The sequence below is a fragment of the Canis lupus genome, chromosome 21 (genome assembly GCF_011100685.1).
Source record: "Canis lupus familiaris isolate Mischka breed German Shepherd chromosome 21, alternate assembly UU_Cfam_GSD_1.0, whole genome shotgun sequence".
NCBI lineage: Eukaryota > Metazoa > Chordata > Mammalia > Carnivora > Canidae > Canis > Canis lupus.
This window is the reverse complement of record NC_049242.1, coordinates 23,678,132-23,703,210: the sequence shown is the minus strand read 5'-3', so window position 1 is coordinate 23,703,210 and position 25,079 is coordinate 23,678,132. Positions and strand designations below refer to the sequence as shown.

At 44.8% G+C, this 25,079-nt stretch overlaps 2 protein-coding genes across 5 annotated transcripts in view; one reads left to right on the top strand and one right to left on the bottom strand.

Moving 5' to 3' along the window:
- The window catches only part of RNF169 (ring finger protein 169), an 81,361-nt gene extending 66,717 nt beyond the window's left edge, over positions 1-14,644 (top strand). The window contains exons 5-6 of the mRNA XM_038568626.1: positions 7,295-7,394; positions 7,956-14,644. Coding sequence (XP_038424554.1) covers positions 7,295-7,394; positions 7,956-9,140 — 1,285 coding nt within the window. The 3' untranslated portion in view covers positions 9,141-14,644. The remainder of the gene's footprint in view (positions 1-7,294; positions 7,395-7,955) is intronic.
- A 5-nt stretch (positions 14,645-14,649) lies between these two features.
- XRRA1 (X-ray radiation resistance associated 1) overlaps positions 14,650-25,079 on the bottom strand; it is a 63,475-nt gene continuing 53,045 nt past the window's right edge. For 3 of the 4 annotated variants that reach the window (XM_038568623.1, XM_038568622.1, XM_038568625.1), the window contains 5 exons: positions 23,263-23,607; positions 20,109-20,307; positions 19,190-19,305; positions 18,870-18,975; positions 14,650-18,456 (listed from right to left, as the gene is read on the bottom strand). In XM_038568623.1, the coding sequence (XP_038424551.1) occupies positions 18,203-18,456; positions 18,870-18,975; positions 19,190-19,305; positions 20,109-20,307; positions 23,263-23,607 (1,020 nt within the window). In that variant the 3' untranslated portion in view covers positions 14,650-18,202. Of the gene's footprint in view, positions 18,473-18,869; positions 18,976-19,189; positions 19,306-20,108; positions 20,308-23,262; positions 23,608-25,079 lie in introns of all 4 variants that reach the window. The other variant, XM_038568624.1, reaches the window with a different exon arrangement.

Below are 25,079 nucleotides of genomic sequence, written 5' to 3'. Positions count from 1 at the left end.
ATGCAAACAGTGACCAAAAGAGAACTGGCTGGAGTAGGTAAACTAATATCAGAAAATGTAGACTTTAGGACAAAAATTACAAAAAACAAGATAAGCATTATAAAATTATTTTAAAAAGCAATCTACTAAGAAGATATAATCATTATATGGGGCACCTGGCTGACTCAGTCAGTAGAGCATGTGATTCTTGATCTCTAGGTCATGAGTTTGAGTTCCATGTTGGGTGTGGAGATTACTTAAAAAAAAAAAAAAGATATAACCATTGTAAACACATGTACACCTAATAATAGATACACAAAATATATGAAGCAAAAACTGACAGAATTGAAGGGAATAGTAGACATTTTAATGATAATAGTTGGAGACTTTAATACCCACTTTCAATAAGGGATATAATATATAGATGAAAGGTATACAAGGATATAGAAGACTTGCACAATACTGTATACCAACTAGACTTACCATATATAAAGCACTCTACCTCACAACAGCAGAACACACATTTTACTGTATGGAATGGAAAATATGGAATATTTTCCAGAATAGACCATATGTTACACCACAAAACAAGTCTCAATAAATTTTAAAAGATTGGAATAATACAGAATATCTTTTTTTGACCAAAACAGAATGAAACTATAAGTCAGTGACAGAAGGAAAATTGGAAAATTCACAAATATGTGGATATTAAACAATACATTAAAGAAACCCTAATGGATCAAAAAAGATATCACAAGAGAAATTAGAAAATACCTTGAGAGGAATGAAAATAAAACCCAACATAGTAAAATTGTTGGAGTGCAGTAAAAGTTGTGCTTAGAGGGAAAAGTATAGCTTTAAAACCCTATATTTAAAATGAAGAAATGTCTCAAATAAATAAGCAGATCTTCATCTGTGGATCCTCCCACCTGACTCACAGGCACTCCCAGCACTTCATATACTTCATTCACACTTCCACCCTGTGGCCTGCTTCCTGTACGTATTCCCAGTGGCAATGAGGATGAGTATTGATAGATGGCTAATGAGTGTGTGTAGAAAGCTACCCAGACTCTGGGCAAGGGAGAGACTGCAAATTTGAGCTTCCGTGCCATCCTTGGAAAAAGCAAAATGGTGGCTGTCAGCACTTGACCTGTTATGTTGCAGGATCAAGAGAATTCATACAAGCTTAAGAATTCTGCCACAAGAGGGAGCAAGAAGCAAGGAGCAGGTGTATCCATAGAAGGTCTGAGAAAGCTTCAGAATCCCTACCAAGGCTGATGGAAGATATTTGAGCCTGGAGGATGTGACTGCTCCTTCAAATGTGAAGACAGCAATGCAAAACTTCAAGGAACAAGGGGTGCCTGAGTGGCTGAATTGGTTAGGTGTCTGCCTTCAGCTCAGATTGTGATACTGGGGTCCTGGGATGGAGCTTCATGTAGGGCTCCCTTCTCAGCGAGGAGCTTGCTTTTCCCTCTCCCTCTACTTGCTGCTCCCCCTGTTTTTGTTCTCTGTGTCAAATAAATAAAATCTAAAAAGGAAAAAAAGACTTCAAAGAACATGAAAAATAAAGGAAATAATGACACCATCAAAAGATTGCAATAATTTTTCAGTAATGGATCCTAAAGACATGAAGATCTCTGATATATCCAGTAACGAGTTCAAAACAGCTGTTTTCAGGAAGCTCAGTGAGCTACAAGGAAATACAAAAAGACAATTCAGCTAAATTAGGACAACAGTACAGAAAAAAAAAAAAAAAAAGAAGAAGAAGAAGAAGTTTAAGAAGAAGTTTAACAAAGAGAAATCTTAAGGAAGAACCAAACAAAAATTCTCCAGCTGAAGAATACAGTGAATGAAAAGAAAAACCCAGTGGAGAACAACAGCAGCAGAATGGATCAAGCAGAAGAAAGGAGATGAGAAACAGTGAAGAAAGCCAGTATCATGGGATACTATCAAAAGAAACCATTTGCGAACTATTAGAATTCTGAAAGAAGAGGAGGAGAGGGAGAAGGCAGTAGAAAGGTTATTTTAAAAAGTAAGAGCTGCTCAAATCTGGGGAGAGGTTTGAGTATCTATATTTGGGAAGCACATAGATCACCAAACAAACTCAAAGATTCTCACGAAATTAGAAAAGAAGAAGTAAAATTGTCTTTGTTTGCAGATGATATGATCTTATATATAGAAAATCCTAAAGACCACAAAAAACTGTTAGAGCTAATCAATGAATTCATTACTGTTGCTGGATCCAAAGTTAGCATACAGAAATCACTTATGTTTCTACAAACTAACAATAGAATATCTGAAAAAAGAAATAAAACAGCCTGAGAACACCTGGGTGGCTCAGTCAGGTAAACGTCTGACACTTGATTTTGGCTCAGGTCATGATCTTAGGGTTCTGAGATGAAGCTCTGTGTCAGGCTTCGTGCTCAGCCGGGAATCTCCCTGAGAATTTTTCTCTGGCTCCTCCCCCTGCTTTCTCTCAAACAAATATTAAATAAAATAGCCCTATTCACCATAGAATCAAAAAAATAAAATACTTGGGAATAAATTTAACCAGGAAGGTGAAAGATCTGTACATTGAAAACTGTAAGATGTTGATGAAAGAAATTAGAGACATAGATAGAGAGCTGTCCCATATTTATGGATCAGAGGAATTAATAATAAAAAAATCCGTCCTACCCCAAACCATCTATATCCATGCAATCCCTATCAATATTCCAATGACCTTTTTCACAGAAATAGAAAAAAAAATCTTAAAATTTGTATGGAACCATGGAAGACCCCAAATAGTCAAAACAATCTTTAGAAAGAACAGCTGAAGGCATCATACTCTCTGACTTCAGACTATATTACAAAGCTATATTAATCAAAACAGTATGATACTGGCATAAAAATAGGCAGAGACCAATGAAATAGAATTGAGAGCCCTGAAATAAACCTGTGCATGTATGGTCAGCTAATAGCAGACAAGAGAGCCAAAAATACTCAGTGGAGAAAGGATAGTCTCCTCAACAAATGATATTGGGAAACCTGCTAATCACATTGAGAAGAATGAAATTGGATGCCTATTTTATACCACTCACATAAACTAACTTGTAATAGATTAAAGACTTAAACATGAGACCTGAAAGTGTAAAACTCCTAGAAGAAAACAGAGGGGAAGAGCTCCTTGACATTGGTCTTGGCAATGATTTTTTGGATATGACACTAAAAGCACGAGCAACAAGAGCAAAAAGAAAGAAGAAAGAAAGAAAGAAAGAAAGAAAGAAAGAAAGAAAGAAAGAAAGAAAGAAAGAAAGAAAGAAAGAAAGAAAGAAGAAAGAAAGAAAGAAAAAATGAAAGAGAAAAAAAGAAGTGTAGCTACTTCAAACTAAAAGTCTTTATCATGCAAAAGAAATAATCAACAGAATGAAAAGATGGTCTGAGAGATGGGAGAAGATATTTGTCAATCATCTGTCAGATAAGGGGTTAGTATCCAAAATATTTAAGGAACTCATATAATTCAGTAGCAAAACAAAAACAAAAAACCAGACAACAATAACAAACTCAAACAACCCAATTGAAAAAATCAGCAGAGGAACTGACAGACATTTTTCCAAAGAAGATATATAAATGGCCAACAGAAGGACACCTGGGTAGCTCAGCTGGTTGAGCATCTGCCTTTGGCTCAGGTCATGATCCTGGGGTCCTGGGATCAAGCCCTGTGGGGAGCCGCCTTCTTCCCTCCTTCTGCTACTCTGCCAGCTTGTGCGCGCTCTCGCTCTCTCTCTCTCTCTCTCTCTCGTTCTCTGTTCTCTCCCTCTCTCTCTCTCAAATCTTTAAAAAAAAATGGCAATAGGTACATGAAAAGATGCTCAATATCAGTAATCATCAGGAAAATGCAAATCAAAACCACAGAGATATTAGAATGGCTTTCCCCAACCGAATAATAAATAAGTGTTGACAAGGATGGGGAGAAAAGGGAACCCTTATGTACTGCTGGTAGGAAGGTAAACTGGTACAGCCACTATGGAAAACAGTATGGAAGTTCCTCAAAAAATGAAAATAGAGCTACCATATGATTCGGCAATCCCACTTCTGGGCATATATCCAAAGGAACGAAATTAGGATCTCCAAGAGCTATATGCACTACCATATTAATTGCAAGATTATTCACAATAGCTAAGCCATGGAAACACTTGAAATGTCCATCCATGGGTGAGTAGATAAAGAAAATGTGGTGTCTATATACAGACACACACAGTGGAATATTATTCAGCTAGGAGGAAGAAGGAAATCTTTGCCAGTACAGCAACATGGATGGACCTCTAGGACATTATGCTAAGTGAAATAAGAGAGAAAGATGCATACTGTATGATATCATTTATGTGTGTGGAATCTTAAAAAATCCAAACTCATAAATACAGGGTAGAAACGTGGTTGCCAGGGGGATGGAGGAAATGAGGAGATGTTGGTCAAAGGGTGCAGACGTTCAATTGTATGGGATGCCTTGGTGGCTCAGCAGTTGAGCGCCTGCCTTTGACTCAGGGCATGATCCTAGGGCCAGGGATCGAGTCTCACATCAGGCTCCTTGCGGGGAGCCTACTCCCTCTGCCTATGTCTCTGCCTCTCTCTCTCTCTCTCTCTCTCTTTCTGTCTCTCATGAATAAATAAAATCTTAAAAAAAAACACTTTTCAGTGGTATGTTCTGGGCATCTTATATACAGCACGGTGATTATAGTTAACAATACTATATTATATACTTGAAAATTGCTTTCAAGTATACTTGGAAGTTAAATGAGCTCACCACAAAAAGTAAATGGTAATTATGTGAGGTGATGAAGGTGTTAACCCTACCATAGTAATCATTTCACAATATTTTAAGTGATCAGATCAATATATTGTAGACTTTATATAATATTATATGTCAATTATATCTCATAAAGTTGGGAGATAAAAAGCATCCAGATTGCAAAGGAAGAAGTAAAACTATCTCAATTCACAGATGACATGATATTATTCATGGGAAATCCTAGTAATGTTAGAATTTTGAAAAAACTACTAAAGCTCATAAACTTAGCAAAGTTGCAGGATACAAGATCACCACCTAAATATCAGTTGCATTTCTATACTATTAGCAATGAGCAATCTGAAAATGTAATTAGGACAGCAATTCTATTTACAATAGCATCAAAAAGAATAGGATAGTTATGAATAAATTTAACCAAGGAGGCGCAAGACTTATACACTGAAAACTACAAAACATTGTTGAAATAGTTGAAGACTTAAATGAAGGGAAAGATCTTCTGTGTTCATGGATTAGAAGACTTAACATTGTTAAGCTGGCAATATTCCCCAATGTGTTCTTTAACATTTTAATCTGTCATCCAATTTATTTCTGGGTGGCTTACATCACGGACTGTGTGGGTTCTGAGAATGCAAATGGATTTCAGTAGTATTCTAGGTAAAGTACAAAACAAGCAGATTTGTAAGCAGCTGCCATTATAGGGTGATGTCGAAGTTTCCTGCCTGTTCCAAAATACGTTTCCCACTAGGTAGTACAGCTCTCACATTATTTGCTTGTTCAGTGTTGAATTTTCTTGGTAAAGTTCAGGCATGTGATGCAGGTAGGCCATCACTTTCTCCTATTGATATTTTTTAAAAAGATTTATTTATTTATTTATGGGGGGGGGGCAGAGACACAGGCAGAGGGAGAAGCAGGCTCCACGCGGGGAGCCTGACGTGGGACTTGATCCGGGGTCTCCAGGATCAGGCCCTGGACTGAAGGCAGCACTAAACCACTGAGCCACCAGGGCTGCCCTCTCCTATTAATATTATAGCATAGATTAGTTCAGCAGACCAGAGCCATATAGCAAGGTGATGTGGCCTTGAGACATAGGAGTAGAGAGTATTGAATGGGAGGAATAGCACAGAAATGCTGGCATAGAAGCCAGTGTGAGTAGGTAGGACAGGCCTTTAGATGGAGGGAGAGGAGAGGCACCCTGGGATGCATCTTATTTCCTCCTTTGTAAGTTTTCTGAGCTAATCCTGACACTGGCATAGTGAAACTTTAGAAAAGTAAATCTTTTGCTACAAAAGAGTAGGTATGATGTTGTATTTGATTCTAAAGCTAAATAGAGTCATGCATGTAAATAATTTTGGCTTGGGATCATCTGCATCCACCTTGACTTTTTTGGCAAATTCTTATTTGTCCTTCAAAATAGTGTGCCTCAGGGAGGCTTTTCCAACCCTGCTCTGCCTCCATCCCAGGTAATTAATAACTCCCTTTTTTATGCCATGCTATCTCCTAGGCATACCTTTTTTTGTAGTTGTACCATTTCACTGTATTATATTGAATAATTTGTCTGCCCCACTGGACTCTGATTCCTTGAACACCCTAAACTATGCCTCATTTTTCTCAGTATTCCCAGTGCTTAGATGGTGCTACTCAGTGACTAGCATGCAGTAAGTGTATGATAAATGCTTGTTGAATAGAGTTGTAGCACAGGTAAAATAACAGCTGTACACATGTGTAAAAGCATTATTCTCGCTAGATGTGTGTTAGGCACAAATTGGATAGTAGGAAGCAAAAGTGAGTAATAAGATAATCACAAACTCAAAAAAATTCCTACTTACAGTTCCCCTTTGTCACTGGGGTAGGTAACAGCCATCTGCATATAATTCTTACACAGTAAGATTAGTGTTATAATACAGGTACTGTGGGTATTGGATTGGGTTGTAAAGTTATAATGTTGCATGCATAAGACAAAAAAGCCATGTGTTCTTGAAATCTCTGAAGTCACCAGGATTTAGGCCTTTGGAATCTCAAATGTAATGAATTAAGGAAGAGACTGCATTTAATTTTGACTCCCTACATAAAAATTTAGTGCACTGCTATGTATTTTTTAAGTACTTAAATTTTGTTTCATGACTGACTTAGATTGCTTGAGGAGACTTTTGGGCCTATTAAAAGGAAAAGAATTGTTGTTTGTAAAGGTGATTCTAATACTGTATCCACCCTCTTAAAGCAGGTGAATTCTCCCTATCTCTAAGCATGAGCGAAACAGCCATTGGTCTTTTATCTTTTAAGCAGATCTAGTTTGGAAACAAAGGCTTACATCAAATGTCTTCTCTGGAGGGCTCTTTCTCTTTTGACAGGATTTGTTCTTAGAATGTGTTTTGTTAATAAATTAATTCATTTCCTATTGTAACTGCCCAAGGGAATTGTCTTTCTTGGCAGGTGGCTTTGAAAGCACTTCCTTAGTGAGCACATGGGCTAGTTTTCACTAATTGTCTTGTGTTGATTGTATTTATTACTATATGTTTTGTATTTATTTAGGAACCTAAATTCCAAGTTGGAAAGGAGTCAGAGCTGCAATGACACTGCTCAAGACAGAGCGAAGAGCAGACTCAGAGCACCCCCAACCAGCAAAACCAAGGTACACGTTTCTGGAGCTCTCTACTTCCTTCCTGTAGCTTCTTGCACATGGCCATGAAAGAAATTATTCCAGATGAGCAGAGGTAGAATGGGTCCTATGCATAGGAATTATGTTGGAGAATTTTGCAAATAAATGTGAAGGAAGAGAGTTTGAATTAGTAGCCAGAAGAGTAGAATGAGGGCCAGGAGAAGAACTTTTTTGAAAGTTCTAGATGAGTTTTTTTCCTCCTATAGGTTTTCTTTTCTTTGGTTTAGTTATTTATTTTTAATTTAAATTCAATTAATTAACATAGAGTGTATTAGTAGTTTCAGAGGTTGAGCTCAGTGATTCATCAGTCTTATTCCCTCTAGGTTTTCAATTTTATTAGTTGTTCCAAATGTGTAGGAATTTCTGCAAATGGTGTGCATTCTAGGTCAGGGATTTTCCCCATTTCTTAGGCTCACATCACCCTTTATCCCTTTTTTTAGTCTTCCCCTGCTATCCTTCTACCATCATGAAGGAATTATAAAGAAAAAAATATGTATATATGTATGTATATGTAATCTTTCTAACCTCTTTCAGGTCACAGCTATGACCCCAGCCTCCAACCCCATCATTGGTGTCCTCTTGTCCACGCAGAACAACCGCTGCCTCTCAGCCCCTGACTTAACCGTGGAAAAGCGTCTACCCTTCAGCTCCCTCTCATCCTTGGCTTCCCTGCATAAGCCAGAACGCTCCATCAGTCCTGAGAGCAATGACAGCATCTCTGAAGAACTAAACCATTTCAAGCCCATTGTCTGCTCACCATGTACTCCTCCCAAGAGACTCCCTGATGGCCGAGTGCTAAGTCCCCTCATCATCAAATCAACACCCCGCAACCTAAACAGAAGCCTGCAGAAGCAGACTTCTTATGAGGCTAGTCCAAGGATCCTCAAAAAGTGGGAACAGATCTTTCAGGAGCGGCAGATCAAAAAGACCCTTTCGAAAGCCACCCTCACCTCTCTGGCTCCAGAAGCAGGGGAAGACTTAGTAGTCTCTGAAGTTATCCATTCTAGCAAGGAGAAGCCACCTCTGGCCCTACATGCAAGACTGGCCAGTGGTCAAGCACTCTCTGAGTGTGCGGGACCCACCCCCATTGACCTTGACTATTTCCCCTCTGTTAGCCAAACGAAAGCGGAGCAGGGCAGTGATAGTAAAAGGAGCCCCGAGGTCCCATTGGAAACCTGCTGTTCTTCAGGACTCACAGTGGGAGCCAGCGGGACTTCTTTGGAGAGAGAGCAATACCAAGGGCCGGGGCCAACCCCAGATGCCAAGTCAGACAAAACCTGTTCAAGCATGACCACGAACATCTCGGCAGTTAATTCAGCGCTGCCCAAAAATAGTGTTCTGGGTGGGGTCCTCAAAACAAAGAGGCAGCTGAAGGCCACCAATCATTTTGATCCACCGAACGGCGTACTGGCAGACGGCCTGGGTGAGGAGCCACTTCCTTCCCTGCGCCGGGGCCGGAAAAGACACTGTAAGACCAAGCACTTGGAACAGAATGGCTCCCTTAAGAAACTGCGACAGAGCAGTGGCGAGGTGGGTCTGGCCCCACCTGACCCGGTGCTGCAGGAGACGGAGCAGAAGCGGCAGCAGGAGGAAGAGGACCGGCAGCTGGCTCTGCAGCTGCAGCGCATGTTTGACAACGAGAGGCGGACTGTGAGTCGGCGGAAAGGAAGCGTGGATCAGTATCTCTTACGGTCCAGCAATGTGGCCGGGGCCAAGTAGCACCTACTGAACAGTATTACCTATTTTTAAGAGGTCTGTGGGCCTGATCGTTTATCTCTGAAGAGCTGAGTGTTCTCACTTTGGGTTTCTTCTAATGGCAAAACACTGTCTGCTACGGTTCTGAGAGGTTCCGGGGCCTTTGTAGGCTATATCCAAGGGAACTGTGTCTGCCTCGCTGTGACCGAGGCCAGGAAGCACTCCTCACCCCCTGAGTGACCCACCCCTGAGGGCTTCTGGGCCAAATCTGGCGGCACCCACTTGGAATGAGATTCAGGAGCACGATGGCTGGACTTAGAAATGGTAGATGAGAGAGAGAGGATGCCTTCTTAAACTGACAGACCTTCTGACTTCTTTCAACAGGGTGTTATTTTAAATCAGCCTTGCAGATAAAAAGTAGTTCCATCTTCCTCATAGAAGTGGAACGGGGCAGTTCTTTGGCAGATCCAAAAGAGATTATGTCCCCTTTCTCCTTACCCGTGCCACAAGTAAATATACCTGATGAAAGCAATGGAATTCTCTTCTACAAAAGTTAACTTACTTTCCCTCTTTCAAAAGTAACGTTGGATTAACGCTGTCTGGTTGACCACTTTCACCATTGTGGTTCAGTTTGGTCTTCCCAGGAGCGCTAATGTGTAAGCCCCTTTGTAGATGATGGAACTGCAGGGCGAACGTTCAGGTTCTGGCACTGAGTGGCATCGCCCAGACTGACCGTTGGGTCTCCTGACAACAAATCCCATAGATTATCCACACTAACCGGTTGCTGTAATGGACTGCAACCCATGGGCATGCCTAGGGGAGCCTCGGGAAAGCTGGCTGAGCATTTGAATACTGATTGTGCAAAATCCATAGGCAGATATTTGAGATCAGTGGGAACTATCAACAAATACTGTGCAGTATCTGCTCTGCTCCTCACCCCCCCAGTTTACAGCCTTCTGTCTTTTGGGGCTGGGGAGGGCAGACCATCCACTCTATGAGACAGACTACAGTTGAACATTACTGCTCTCTACATGTCCAAGGGTTATCTGCAATGTTGATCTAAAATCCCAAAAATTTGCCCAGAAGTCAGGAAAGAGCAATGCTGAAACTCCATACTATGGAAACAAGGTATCTAGCTGGATGCAGCTGGTAAATTCAGTCCCATGGACCTTTGGGATTTATTTTTCTTAGCAGCTGACACCATGTGTCTTTTGCATCCCTGGTGGTGCTTGGTGCTTCTGCCCATCTGGGCTCATTGAGAATAGGGGTTAAGAGATGATTTTAGGGAGTCTCACATGGGCTGGCATTCCCTGTGCATGTATGAGCTGTTACTATAAAGTCATGTGACGGGCATTTTAACAAAGGTTTTAGAGCTTATGTATCCCAGTGTAAGATGTCCCTCTTGAGGGGCCCCAGCAGGATACTGTATAGATTTTCCAATGATGTTGCCATTGGCAAGAACATTTCTGGAACTTTCCTCAATGTCTAGAGATGGTAGAAATATAGACTCCTAAAATGTTAGAATTGGAAGGGACCTTAAGGACCATTTTTTCCAACCTCCTCTTCTTACTAAGGCAAAAGCCAAGATCCAGAATGGTGACTCACTGATCACTAGGGATCTACTGTATCACCTTCTTTTGGTTCCTCTCAGATTTTCCCCCTCTTCTCTGGGCAAATCTTTAATCTTTTGTGGTTATAGGAGGGAGAATTATAAGTCTAAAACTAGTCAGAAGCTATTTGAAGCCTCTAGGAGTAAAAGTGGGCCAAGAGGGTTCGGAATTACAAATGAGGTGTAGCTGTAAAGCAGTTGGAGCCATTTCCTCCTGCTGCTCATGAACAGTTCCCAGAGAGAACTTCCAGAGATGTCATAAGCATCTTGGTCATCATTGAGATACGTGAACCTCCTCAGTGACTACTTTGGTGGGAGTGTCACTCACTTGAATGTATGTGTTCTGCGTGTCTGTGTGTCTGTGTGCGTGCACACACGCAGATGTATGTTTTAAAAACACGCATCAATCTCATTCCTCAATATTCACACCACTTCAGTTCCAGGCCCTGCCAGCAACACAGGCCTCCACAGACTGCTGGAAGGTTGGTACCCAAGACGGCAGAGCCGGCACTGGTCTGCGTGGAAGGGGAGGGTGACTTACTCAATGCCCTTAGAGAAAGCCTCAGTTACTGCCTTTTGCTAGAGCTCCTCGTTGGTCTTAGTGAACAAGCCCCGGGAGGCTAGTCTGCTCGGGACTAGCAAAGACACTTCTTTTTCCACTTGCCACCTTTTTTCTATGTCTCCAATCATTTGAAAAACATGGTTTCAGTTGGAACTGATTTTTGGTTTTGGAAAAAAGATATTTTTAATAGAAAAAAATATATTTTAAATATTTCCCCAAAGTCATACTTTCATTTTAAGAAATTGTGTTGCAGTAGCAACAAATTTTAGTTGCAGGTGCAGAGTGAAAAGCTCCCTCCTGTTAAGAGGATATTCCAAACGCTGGATCCAGCTTCCTGACTTGCCCCCTTGCACCTACTGTTGTGTCTAGAGTGGCACTGACTCAGCTGAGCAAGAGTAGTCCTTGCTGTGAAGACAAAGCAGTTTAGGTCAAGGAGTGACAGGGCCTAACCTCTAATCTGCTCGGCTTTGGAGGAGGGAAAAAAACCACTAAGGTATTATCTGTACTTTAAGATGCTTCCCTTACTTAACTAAAACCTGAACACTTTCTCCTCCTGAAAAATGTCTGTGTCCTGTTGCTTGCTTGTTTGTGAAGTTTCTCACAAATGGAGTGGTTGACATGAATTATTTGAAGAAAGAGAAAGAGGAAAACAGAGTGATGGGGAGAGTTTGTGAGTGAGAACAAGAGAGACATTATTTCACAAACATTTCTCACGAATCATTGGAATCTGATTCACCATACAAATTCCCCATGTCCTATCAGCTCTGCTCCCTGTGTATATGCATTCTGTGCTTTCTCATTAAAGGGGGAGTTAGGAGAGGTTGGAGGATGAAGGTCATTCTGATGAGAAATCCAAGAAATGCGGTGCCCTGAGAGTGGGGAAGACCTTTGGGAACATATTTGTGACCTGTTGATTGTATCTGCTGGAAGAAGTCATCTGGGCTTGTTGGGTTGGTGTCAAATCAGGGGATTAAGCACCCAGCCCTTGGACCCTTTCATATAATTGCCTCTTTTTAAAAGATTAGTTTATTTTGGCTGAAGCTTCCCAGGAAAACTTTGTAAGTGGCTTCTATTATTTTTTTAATTTTTCAAATTTATTTAGATTTTGCCTGGAGGAAGAATTGATGATGAATGCCTTCTGGTTTTCTTGGGGTTTTTTCTTTTTTGTTTTTGCTCATTTTCCCTAAAAGAACAATGTCCTTAAGAGATTAAAGCTGCTTAATTAATTGTTGTCTGGTTACAAACTGACAAGCTAAGATGAGAAGCTGCCACTGTGCTTGACTGGTGGAGCTGATGACTGAAGGCTGTGCTGTTCGCCCTTTCTGTTCCATTTGACACACGTTCCTGAGCTTTGAACTTGTGCCAACCCTGTACTGGGTCATGGAGATACAGGATGGAAAGGACAGTCCCTGCTCTCGTGGAGCTCAGTACTCTAATGGAATGTGTTTGAATGTCTATGTGGCTGGAGTTTGTTCGCGGTCATGTGGAAGACCGCTTCTTCATCTAAGAGGATCCATTTAAGATACTCTCCAGCATCCAGCAGGCTGCCTCGAACATTTTAGACAACCTCCCACCCCCACCCTGCCATCAGTATTTCTGAATTTGATTGGAACACTGCTTTCCATTTCCTAAGTAATTTTACCAGAGGAGAATGAATTTTCCCTTCCAGTGACACAGGACAATAATTTCTCTTCAGGAACTGCTTTTGCTTAATGTAAAAGCCAGGAAATGAGGCAGGTGTGGATCATTGACATGGTCCGAGGAGGCCCACGTCCCAACTTTCTAACCTCCTCACCTCTTTCCCATCCAGACCTCTCACCACAACGGGCAGCAACTTTGGATTCCTTTTTCCTGCTTGGCTTTTCATTGAGATGGAAAGCCAGCAGGAGAGGAAGGAAAGAAAAATTGAAGGCTGGATTATAATCATAAAATGCTATAGCTGGAAAGGGCATGGAAATCATTCAGATCAAACTCACCCACCTGCTGCCCCATTTTTCTAAGAAATAAGGAAATTGAGGTCCAATGCCCTATTTTATACTGTGGTTTTCTAGGATCTAAAGAAATAGTCTGTTTAAATTACACAATTTGCTAATGAGGACACCCAAATGATTTAGGCGGCTTTTTGTTTTAATAGCTTTTTCTCCCCAATTTGTTGTTAGAATTAAAATATACCTATATCCTCCGAACACACACCCAGATAGGGAAAACCCCGTTATGTGACATGAATATGGTATCTTGGGAAGTGATATATTTTGATTGGAATAGTCATCATTTTAACCACCAATGGTTAAAACCCAGCCAGCCCTTCATTTTTCTTTGAAAATCAAGAACTCCTTAGGGACTTAAATCTTTCTCAGCTAGCCTTTTCTCCATCATCCCACAGAATGGTCTTTTGACCTGATTTTTATAAATTCTTGTCAATCAAGTGACAAAGCAGGTATTTGGGGGGGGGGGGGGCGGGTAGGGGAGATTCTAGGAAAAGCTGCTGAATAGCTTTTCCTCCAAAGATACAGAAAATGCATCTTTACACATGATTGTTATCCACTGTAGCTTTCAGAAGACTGTTCTACAGAGAAAAGAGACATAAGCAGAGGTCACGACCAGTTTAGAAATTGGTTAAATTGAAGAAAAAGTGCCAAGACTGAGTGTGCACATTGTTCTATGTATTATCAGTATTTTTATTCTTCCTAAGAAAAATATTTACATACTTCGCTTTGTGAGTAAATGCTTCCTTAATGTCTTGTTAATATGTGTGGCAGGCTCCCTGTCTACCTGTACCTGGTGTCTACATCAGCTAGTTGGACAAAGCCACGCTGAGGCTGGGCTTACTCATCTTCTGTCCCTCTCATTTGCAGTGAAACAGGCAATGCACTCCTCAGAGGTCAGGCTGGTAACTTTTGGGTCCTGGGTCTGGAGGGTAGACAGAGTCTCCCTGATAGCCCTGCCCACCCTCCAGCTATGCCTCCAGTGGGAGCAGGGGCCCTCCGTCAGTGGGTCCAGCCCTTGGCCTGCAGCAGAACACAATTCCGAAGGAGACAATGGAGAACTAGGCCAGGGAAAAAATTATCTTAAATGCCACCTATTTGATTTGATTTTTGTTGTTTCCCGATATGCTGTTTACTCTCAATGTGTACAAATACAGTTGTCCTTAAGGTCTTTGCTCTTCCCACCTAGAAACAGAAAATGGGGTGTATATTGGTTTTCAGCCTGCTGTCCACATTAGAATGGAGAAGGGGCCTGGCCCTGGTGGACTGCCACTGCTGGCTGCTGCCTCCAGCTCATCAGAAAGAGCATCTTGACAAAGACAGACTCAGAACAGGGCATGCCCTCTTCTGTCAACAAAGAAATGGCACACAATCAAATGGGATGATGTGTTGTTTATTTAAACCGTACCAAAGTACATTCTTCAGTGTCTGTTTGCCTGCCTGAGGAGAGGCCCAAGTTGAGAATACAGTAAGGCAAACTCATGAAAGTGAGTATTGTTTCTAGTCAAAATCTTAACTTCTAGAGCACAATCACAGGTAAACTGGGGCTAAGCTTAGACTAGGTGTGTCTGATTTTTGGTGCTGTCTTTGGGAGTTGCGCCACATTGAAATGTCTTGCTTTTACATTCAAAATGGTGGGAGAAATTAAGAGGCAAAATGGGATTCCCTGGTGTGTTGTGTCTGGGGTCTGCTATTCCCAATTTATAACCCAATTCTATTCAACTGTTCTTACTCCTAATGAGGGCACGAGAGAGAGAGAGAGTAAAGAACAAACGTACAGGATGACATTGTCTGAGGCCACACTCAGAACGTCTGATTTTAAAAATACTGGCTTTGAAAGCACCGCTCAGGAATTCATCAAAATCCCCTTGGTGTCATCCATTTCTCATCACAGAACAAATGTTTCCCAATTTGAAGGACTGATGTAAGACATGCCATACGTGCTAAACCACTACTTACGGGGCCTTGAAATCTGGCTCAAGACTTTTCCAATAGAGGGTCTTTAAAATGACTCGCCAGAAATAAGGCAGCTGCTTGGAGGTCTAAGAACGAATGTGATGGTCCCTTGGCCCCTAAAGTATTGGACTCATGGACTCCCTGATAGCCCAGTGTGGTGAAGGGGGAGCCCTCCTTTATAGATGGGAAACTCTGGCCCGAACACAGCCTGGAAGTTGGGTCCTCTAACTCCAAAGCCACTGATTGCTTGCTTTTCCTGTTGCCCTGGCTCAGTCACCTCAAGATGGTGCCATCCTCCCACTCTGGGCTTGGCGAACTCTAAGATTCCAGTTGCTTTTTGGGTTGGATCTCCCTGGCCAGGGAGAGAGACCAGAATCTTCCCGTCTACACCCACCGTCAGCGGTGGCAGTGGCGGCGGGGTGGGGGTGGGGGGCAGTATTCTACAGCAGCCAGGATTGTGAGACACAGTTTGTATCTAGATCAGTTCTCAGTGCCCTCTCCTTGGCCATATCCAGCTCCCAGGCAGTTACTGGCATCTTGGAGAAGTGCCTAGGAAAGCAGGATGGCCCTACCTGGTTCTGAGCATTAATGGAGAAATTACTTCTGGTCTGCTCTTGTTAGAAGGTTGGAGAAGGCTCAGAAGAGTGTGGCAGCCAGCTTCCCATCTACTTACGGAGAAGGAAGGGGGCACTGGGTGAAAGCAGCCCAGGGGGTCAGAGCATCTAGTGGCAGATGTGCTGGGGAGAGTAACTGTGCTGGCAGCAGGGAAGGTAGATGCCACCCAAAAGGTTTCCCTGATTCGTTATGAATTCATGTTCATTTGACAATTCTAGTCAGAGGTTTTACTCCTTGAGATGAGGACCAGTTAGTATTTCTTCAAAAAAGGATAAAATTCAGGAAACCAAGTGACTGAAATTTGCTCGCTCAAGAGCCCTCAAAGTATGTTTTTAACACCTGAAGGAGCCAGAGATTGAAAACCCCACTGGTGCTGTGGGTAAGGTTAAATGGCCTGCCCTTTATCATATAGCAAAATGAGGGTTAAACATCAAATCCTGGCAACTCCAGAGGTAGAAAAGAATGGACACCATTGATAAACAATTGTATGGCTTCCAGAGATGCAGCAGGCCACCTGCACGGGAGGATGGGTGAGTAGACCGTGGGATACCCTCACATACTTACAACAGGCACTAGGAGGGGCAACTAATTTATTCAGATGGTATCCCGTGTAGAATAACGGAGAAAGTTTAAGAGTATTTGGTCTGGATAGATGGAGCCTCTTCAGGATGTTCTCACGTTGGAACAAACAGCAGCTCCAAGAGCACCGAGGCACTTAGGCAGATAGCTTTGCCAGTGGCTAGAACCGCCCAATAGCTTTACCGATAAGGGAAGGCACAGTCTTTGGACGGGAATGAGTTCCCCATCACTAGGGGTGCAGGCAGGAGCTGAAGTATCTTTTAGGGGCACTGCAAGAGGCTTCGGGTCTTGAGGCTGGGCTAGGACGTTCCCAGGAGACTTTCAAGCCAGAGAGCCTATGGTTGGTAACCGTTTGTAGCTGAAAGGTGCAATCCAGTTCTCTGGGACTGGGACCGAGCACGGCTTACAGGGTCACCGTCGGGGTGGTTCTCCTTCCTAATGTTATGGCCAAGGGCGTTTGGGGCCCCAAGAGATCCAAGGTGGTGAGTCAGCAACATGCTGCATTGTGAGTGCCACTTTGGGCGACCCTGTAGCTCGTGTATCTGTCCAGGTGCCCGTGTCAACAAGCATGACAAAACTGACTTTGCAACTAGCTCTGCATATGTGATTATGTTGTGTGACTTGTGTGAATGCAGATGTATGCGTCTGGCATGACCACAGCTGGTCCCATGTGTGAGACTGTGTGGCCAAGTAGGAGAGCGAGCAGGTATTTCTGTGCCCTAACAGTTTCACGCTCACAGCAGACATGCCACCGTGCTTGTCAGATCTGTGGCTGCAGGACAAGATTCTAGCTCAAGGATCACCTTAATAGCAACTTAAGTTGTAGGAGTTTGTGCCTTGCCGAGGATCCTTAATCCCTGTGCCACTGATTCCTGGTACCCCCCGGGAGAGTAGCCTTGGGAGCAAAGGTCGCCTGGGAGACTAGTGACACCCAGTGTCCACCCCCAAATGCAAATCTCTGGAGTTCAGTCCCCATGGCCTCCTCTAGATCCATCTCTGGAGCAGGTGCTGACTGTTGGACACTCACAAAAAGGGGCAACCCCACAGGCTGCCTTGACCAGAACCAGTTTACCTGTGAGCCCAGGCTGACCTCGCATAGCCCCAGGATCCATTTTAGAGCTACCGTGTTTGCAGTACGGGACCTCAGCTGGTGTCCTGGAATAGAGGACCTTAGGAAACTCCATGCAAGCCCTCCCCTCAGCCTGTCCCAACTCTGTGGCCATGGCCATCTGCTAAGGGAATTCCAGTCCTCTCTTCTCCCTCCTCTCCATTTGCCCTCATTGTAGAAAAAGCTGTCCAACCAAAAACAAAAGCCCCTTTTCTGGAGGCATTAGTTTTGCCTCCTACCCCCGCAACATGTGCACTTTGTTGGCCATGGATGGTTTGTTCATCCTCTGAGCCTTAGAGTCTGCTGCTTTTCTGTTGCATCAACCCCCTTGTCTTCCACCCCAGTGCTCGTCACAGCTGGTGGACAGGTGTGACTCAGGCAGGTTTCCTGAAGGATGTGTACATCAGCCAGGATCTTTCTCTAGCCCAATCCACAAGGAAGGCTACCTTGCTCTATGCACCCGCTCTTTATTGCTGCCGGGCCAGGTGCTGGGTCCTGCCCAGGCTGGGGAGGGGAGGTCCTGACCAGTGCCCCCTCTCTGCAGCCAGCAAGCAAGGCCAAGCCAAGGTCTGAGGCCTGTACCTGGCCACCCAACCCCAAGGTGCGGTCCGGGGCTCGGAGCCTGCAAAGGGCAGAGGGCACAGGCAGTGTGCATGGCCCTGTGCGCAGCCCTTAGCCTTTCGAGTCACTAGCCGTGGGCTCCTGGCAGAACTCATCCATGAATTGGAGGAAGCGGCTGAACCTAGGCTGGCCCTCACGCAGTGCCGGGCGGCCTGGGGGCGGCGCCGCGGCCCTGAACATGGTTCGCAGTGAGCAGTGCACCAGTTGCCGGTAGCGGGCCCGAAACTCCTTCAGCAGCCTCTTGGCCTCCAGGTATTGCTTCTGGTTCATCAGTCGCTGCTCAGTCCGCTGGCGCAGGACAGCTCCTGGAGGGGGCGAAGCCTGAGGGGTGCCACACTCACTCTGGGTGCCCCCTAGCCCAAGACATTGGGGACTGAGTTGGGAGGCACCCCCTCCATGCCAGAAAGTGGGATGGAGTGAAAGGAGGATGCTACAGGGCTGGAGGCCATCCTCCCCAGCTTTGTGGCATTAGGAAGCCAGTGGGTCCCCTCCTGGCTTAGGCCTTAATTCTGGTCCATACTGTCTTGTGTGACTCTAGGCAACTCCCTGCCTCACTCCATGCCTCAGCCTGTCTGCACAAGAGGAAGAGCCGGGGCAGATGCCAAGGGCCCTTCCCGCCCTGACATGCCTGTGCCCTCTGCCTCCCAGTTAGCAGATGAGTAAACTACTCTGTGTCCGGTAGGTTCTGGACAGAGGCTGGGGGCAGGCAATGCTGTACCTAGAGGAGCCTCAGTAATGTTCCGGGGATCCCGCATGCGAATGAGGATGTCATCCAGCAGCTGGGCTCGAGTCTTCCGAGGTGGGGGAACAGGGATCCTCTGGGCCTGAGGCAAGGTAAGAGGAGCCTGTCACTCCAGTCCAGTGCTCAGCCTCTCCTGGCCTCACCACCTCATCCAGACTCAGCAACAAGCAGGAGAACCCATGGGGGCACTGGGAAAGCACAGCCCTCAGAAGGTCCTGAGGTGACAGCCACATCTCTACCTGGGGGATCCTGAGGACCCACCTGAACACTCAACAAGGTGGGGCTGGCCCATTTACCCGTTTCTCCTTGGGAACATAGTGTTTCTGAAGCTTATCCAGCCTGGGCTTGGAAGAGCGGCACAGCAGGGGGTACTTGAGCATGTGCTGCAGCGCCTGTGTGTTCTTCTGGATTCCTATGGCAAAAAGGCAAGGCTTGGGGCAAGGTACCTGTCCTCCATCTACTGGATGCCTCCCTCAATTTTTCCCTTCCCTGGTCTCACAGTAGCCCTGGGTGAAAGGATTTGAGAGGCCCCAGAGGAACACGCTACGCTGCTCCATCTTTCCCTGATCTGCTGCAGGGCCCGAACCTCCATCGTTCATCCAGTGAATACTTGTCCCCTATGTGCACAGATCCTAATGGACCAGTAGCACTGGAAAGGGGAGAGGGACTGACCCCAACGTAACCCCATTTAACAGCCATTTAACAACCCATTTAACAGTGGGTTACACTGTAGGGACTGACATCTGAGAGCGCAGCTGAGTGCCAGGCCCTTTGAAGCACAAATAGCATTAACACATCAGTCTAAAACAAGGGGCTCAAAGAGCGCTCTCTTGCCTCAAACCACATAGAGAGGATTTGGGATGTTCCATCTGGGGCTCAGTTGGGCTGGGAAGGAGCTTAAAAATCTGGCCAGTCTAGGTGTCTGCTCATCAAACCCTTTCTGGAGACACTTTTCCAACCAGAGCAGCTGGGCCTAGACTTGCAGGAATCTCAAAACAGCTGTGGCTCCTCCAAATCCAATGAAGGCCCAGGCCAGGAGTCCTGATATGTGAGGCTCCCAACCAGGACAGCTTCAGGAGCCCTTTGACAAGACATTCATGCAGAGGGCAGCATTCCAGACTGGAAATGAGGCATGCCACCAGCTTTAGCTTTGCCCTGACTTGCTCTGGGCTGTGGACTGAGGGCCCCCGCCTTGGAGCCATTCTCCTCACATACCCTTTGGCTCAATAAATGCTGGATCAGGCTTGGCTGTCAGCAGCTCCTCGTAGCCATGGTACTTGCTGGAGAGGGAGGCAGTTGGGAGCTTCCTCCAAGCCCTCTTTACCTCTCTGGGAGCTGTATGGGGTGGTCTTTGCCCTTCCTTCTTCATGGCTGAATCATCCCTCGGGAGGATGGAGGGAGGCAGCTCGTTCACCTGTGCCCAAAAGAAAAGCATCTAAGCATCAGCCCTGTGTGTACCTATGCCGGGCCCGGTTAAGGGCAAGAACCAAGACTGAGGTAAGAGGAGGCAGACATGAAAGCAGACAATGATCATGCACTTTGGTAAGCACCATAGAAGGGAGCACAAAGGTTCTGGGTGAGCCCACCGGAAGCCTGAACCCTGCCTGTGGGACCAGGAAGCTTCCTGGAGGAAGTGAGGCCTTAACCTGCCTGAAGTCTTGAAGAAGCAGGATAGCCATCTCCATGTGGGGAAGGGGAGAGGGATGGGCTATGAGTGATGGGGAGAGAGAACTGCCACAGGCCAGGAATAGCAGGGGCCGAAACACACATAAGAACCAGCAAGGTGGATTTGGGAGAACTCCGAGTTGGTATCGTTGAGGTATATGGTGAAAAGATGGGCGACTGGAGCAATAGGCAGGCCTCAGATCAGTAAGGACTTTTAAAAGCCAACCTGAGGGTGTTTGCTTTGTTTTTGTTTGTATTTTCTTTATCCTCACTGTGATGGCAAGCCACAGAGGAGTTTTAAGGGGTGAGTGAACACTGTCTGAACTCACACTTTTAGCCTACCCTAATGGTTTTTTTTTTTTAATTTTTATTTATTTATGATAGTCACACAGAGAGAGAGAGAGAGAGGCAGAGAGAGAGGCAGAGGGAGAAGCAGGCTCCATGCCCCGGGAGCCCAACGTGGGATTCGATCCCGGGTCTCCAGGATCGCGCCCTGGGCTGAAGGCAGGCGCTAACTGCTGCGCCACCCAGGGATCCCTACCCTCATGGTTTTTAAAGAAACATATCTATGAGACCTGAATTTCATGTAGGGATATTGTTTATACCCTTCATTAAAGCTTGTGGTTAAGAAGAAATAAAAAATCTGAACAGACCTGGAACAAGTAGAGACTAAATTGGTAATTTCAACAATTGTCACAAAGAAAAGCCAAGAACCAGATGGCTTTACTAATGAATTCTTCTAAACACTTAAAGAAGAATTAACACTAATCCTTCACCAATTCTCCCAAAAATTAGGAGAGCTCATTCTCTTCCTTAATCTTACAGCTCATTCTCTGAATTATTACCCTGAAACCAAAAGTAAGGAAAGACATCACAGAAGGACAATACAGACCAATATCCCTATGAACATAAACACAAAAATCCTAAAAAATATACTAGCAAACCAAACTGACAACATATAAAAAGGATTATATACCATGATCAAGTGGGACTTATCCCAGGTATAGACAAGTTTGGTTAAACATCTGGAAATCAATGAGTATGATACACCATTCTGATAGATAAAGGACAAAAAAAAATCACATGATCACTCAATGGACACAGAAACTATATTTGGCAAAATCTAACACCACTTCGTGATTTAAAAAAAATTCAACAAACTAGGAATAGAAAGAAACTTCCTCAACCTGACAAAGGACATTTATGAAAAACCCACAACTAACATCAGAATTAATGGTGAAAGACTGAAAGCTTCCCCACGAAGATGAGGAACAAGATGTATCTGCTCTTGCTGCTTCTATTCCAGATTGTGCTGGAGTCACAGCCCCGGCAAGTTGGCAAGGGTAAAAAAGCTTTTTCCATCATGGTGACTCACAGTTGATTGTATTCCTTTGGCTCCCAGGAAGCTCACACTTGCATTTTGGCAATACACCTCTGTTACGAGAGCAGCAGTGCATGATGAGTGGGTTACAGTGATGGAGACCTTATTTACTCTCCTGTCCACATTTTCCTTTCATCCAACTTTCTCAAACTCATTTTTATTTATATCTTTTCAAGCTTGTTTTTAAATATTTACTTAGACTCTGCTTTGTTCTAAAAGTTTCTGATACAGTTCATAAAGATAGTTTTACACCATATAAATGTGTATGTCACCAGAAGTCATCTTTAAAAAAGGGATGGAGGGCAGCCCCGGTGGCGCAGCGGTTTGGCGCCGCCTGCAGCCCAGGGTATGATCCTGGAGACCTGGGATCGAGTCCCACATCGGGCTCCCTGTGTGGAGCCTGCTTCTCCCTCTGCCTGTGTCTCTGCCTCTCTCTGTGTGTCTATGAATAAATAAAGTCTTTTAAAAAAATAAATAAAAAATAAAAAAGGGATGGAGTCCAACATAAATGTATGCATGGACATTTTGGAAAGCTCTGGAAGCCTGGAGAGGTGAGACTGGAGGTACAGAGATGAGGAAAGGCAACAGTACAATGACAAAATTCGAGGGACCCTGCCATCTCTTCTAGCCTCATAGTTCCTTTTTCCTACATGTCACCTTCTGCTGCCCAGACACTGAACCATTTGTGGTTTCTGCACATGCCACTTAAATTTCTGTCCTCTGTAGCCTGCTTCATGCTGTTTGCTCTGCCCAGGATGCCCTTCCCGCCCATGTTTTCACCTTGTCACTGCCTACTCAGCCTGCAAAGATCAGCTAATTGGAAGGAACATCTTTCAGGAGCCCTCCTGGTCTGGGCAGAGGACCCTTCTTTCCTCCAGGCTCCCAGCCCCTGGGTTTTCCTTGGTCTCGGCACTGACTGCATGCACAACTTCATCAGACTGAGGACTTCTCAAGGACAGGATCTTTATCTTGCCCATCTGTATTCCCTGTATTCCGAGGCAGCAGCAGAATTCATGTGACCTTATACAGATAGGCAGAGGCAGCTGCAAACCTTCCAAGAAACCAATCAGAACCATGCCCGAGCCAGACCCCAGATGCTGTCTGTGCCACAGGACCATGACTTATCTCCCTGGATCTCCCCACCAGTAGTCTTGGATCAACAGATCTCTCAGAGGAGTTTGCAGGTCCTGTTAGGGGTGCTTTCTTCTGGTTTCTGGGCCTGTCTGGGCTTACTTCTGGCTGCCCACAGCAATCCAGCAATGCCAGGGTTGTGCAGAAGCCCCTAGGAGCTAGGAACAAGGCAGGGGAAGGGGAACCAGGCACCTGGGTCAAGAATATGGACTCCATGCTCTTGGTGTCCTCGTCTGATGGCTGGTCCGGGCTGAGGTGGCTGGGTCTGTCATTCTCTTGGGATGTGGTCTCTTCACTATGCACGGTGGAATCAGAGCAGATGGGAGGCAATGGCACGAAGGTCCGGTGGGACAGGGAAAGGCCCTCCAGGCCTTCGACAGGCATCTGCTCCAGAGGACTGCTTCTGGCAGCCAATGGCTCTTTAGTTGGCCCTGCATCAGACTCTAGCATCTCCTTTGAGGAAGACTTGACTATGGTCACAGGTGGATGATGGAGAATTAGAGGCTGCTTTGGCACCTTTGGGACTTGGGTTTTTACCTGTCAAAGGAGAAAGGCTAGATTGGTTTGCTTCCTGATCAGAATCTCTCCTTCTGGACCTCACTAGACTAAGGCTAGTTGGTACAGTGATCAGAGTACTGGATGAGGGCTCATAGGCAGAGGGAGGGAGCCAAATCACACTAACTGGGCATCTACAATGTGCCCTGTACATGTTGCTTTATTTATACCAGGGCTCAGAGAGGTAAAATGACTTGTCCAAGGTCACAGAATTATTTGGTGGCAGAGCCTGGACTATCTGATTTCCATCCTGGGCTCTGCCTCATTCTACATCCCTGATCATATTACTTACTCTGGCTCTCAATAGCTGTATTCTCCTGATTGAGGTTTAACATAGTACCCTCGACTTTCCTCCTAGGAAGGCTTGGAGGAGATGGTCCTGTGCCTTCTGGGAGGCAGCAGCACCAGGTCCCTTTCAGGATGCTGGTCCCTATATTTTTGAGGTTTCTTTCTTTCTTTCTCTTTCTTTCTTTTCTTTCTTTCTTTCTTTCAGATTTTATTTATTTGACAGAGAGAAAGAAGACACAAGCAGGAGCAGCAGCAGGCAGTGGGAAAGGGAGAAGCAGGTTCCCCACTGAGCAGGGAGCCAGATGTGGGGCTCAATCCCAGGACCCTGGGATCACGACCTGGGCTGAAGGCAGGTGCTTAACCAATTGAGCCACCCAGGTACCTTATGGAGTTTTATAAGGCAAATCTCTCTCAGAGGTCAGAGCCAAGGAAATAATTTCTTTCCTGTTGTAATTCTCAGCTTCCGTAATTAATTAGCAAAAGACCACTGTCCTGGGAGAGAGGATTATGGACTTAGCATCTGGCTCACTCTGACTGCACCCCTCTCAGGCTGGCTAATGGAAAGAAGACAGTCCAATTCTTAGAGGCAACAAGCAAGGGAAAGATGACAGAAACCTTTTGAAATTCTATCTATTTCTGGCTTTTAATCCTGCTCTGGTCTTCTAAGGGCTACAGACTAGTTTGGCTGGACAGAGACAGGCTGCATAAGGGGTAGAAAGGGAATAGCTATTTAACTTTTGAGATCAGCAATGCCCAGTCTAGCTTTTAGTTATAGGAAGGCTGAAGTTCAGGAAGGAGGAGTATTTCACAGAAATTTCTGCAATCCTTCAGATGAAGGAGAGATGTGACTTACTCTACAGCATCCCAGAGGCAAGTCTAAGACCACTGGCTGGGGTTGGTTTGGGGCAGCAGATTGCTCTCAACATAAGGAAATGCTTCCTGAGACAGGCAGATGTGTATTCTAGGCCAGGTGCAGCCATTCATGACTCCTACACATGGTTAGAACTCACGCAGGTATGGGCTTGAGGGTTTACAACATATTTTTCTATCTAATGCTTCTCTAGATGAAGGAAGCTTGGAGTTGAGAAGCTGAAGCTCAGAGAGTGAAGCTCTTGCTCAAGTTCAGGCAGCCATGGAAAGGGATGACACCAGGCTCATCCCTGGGT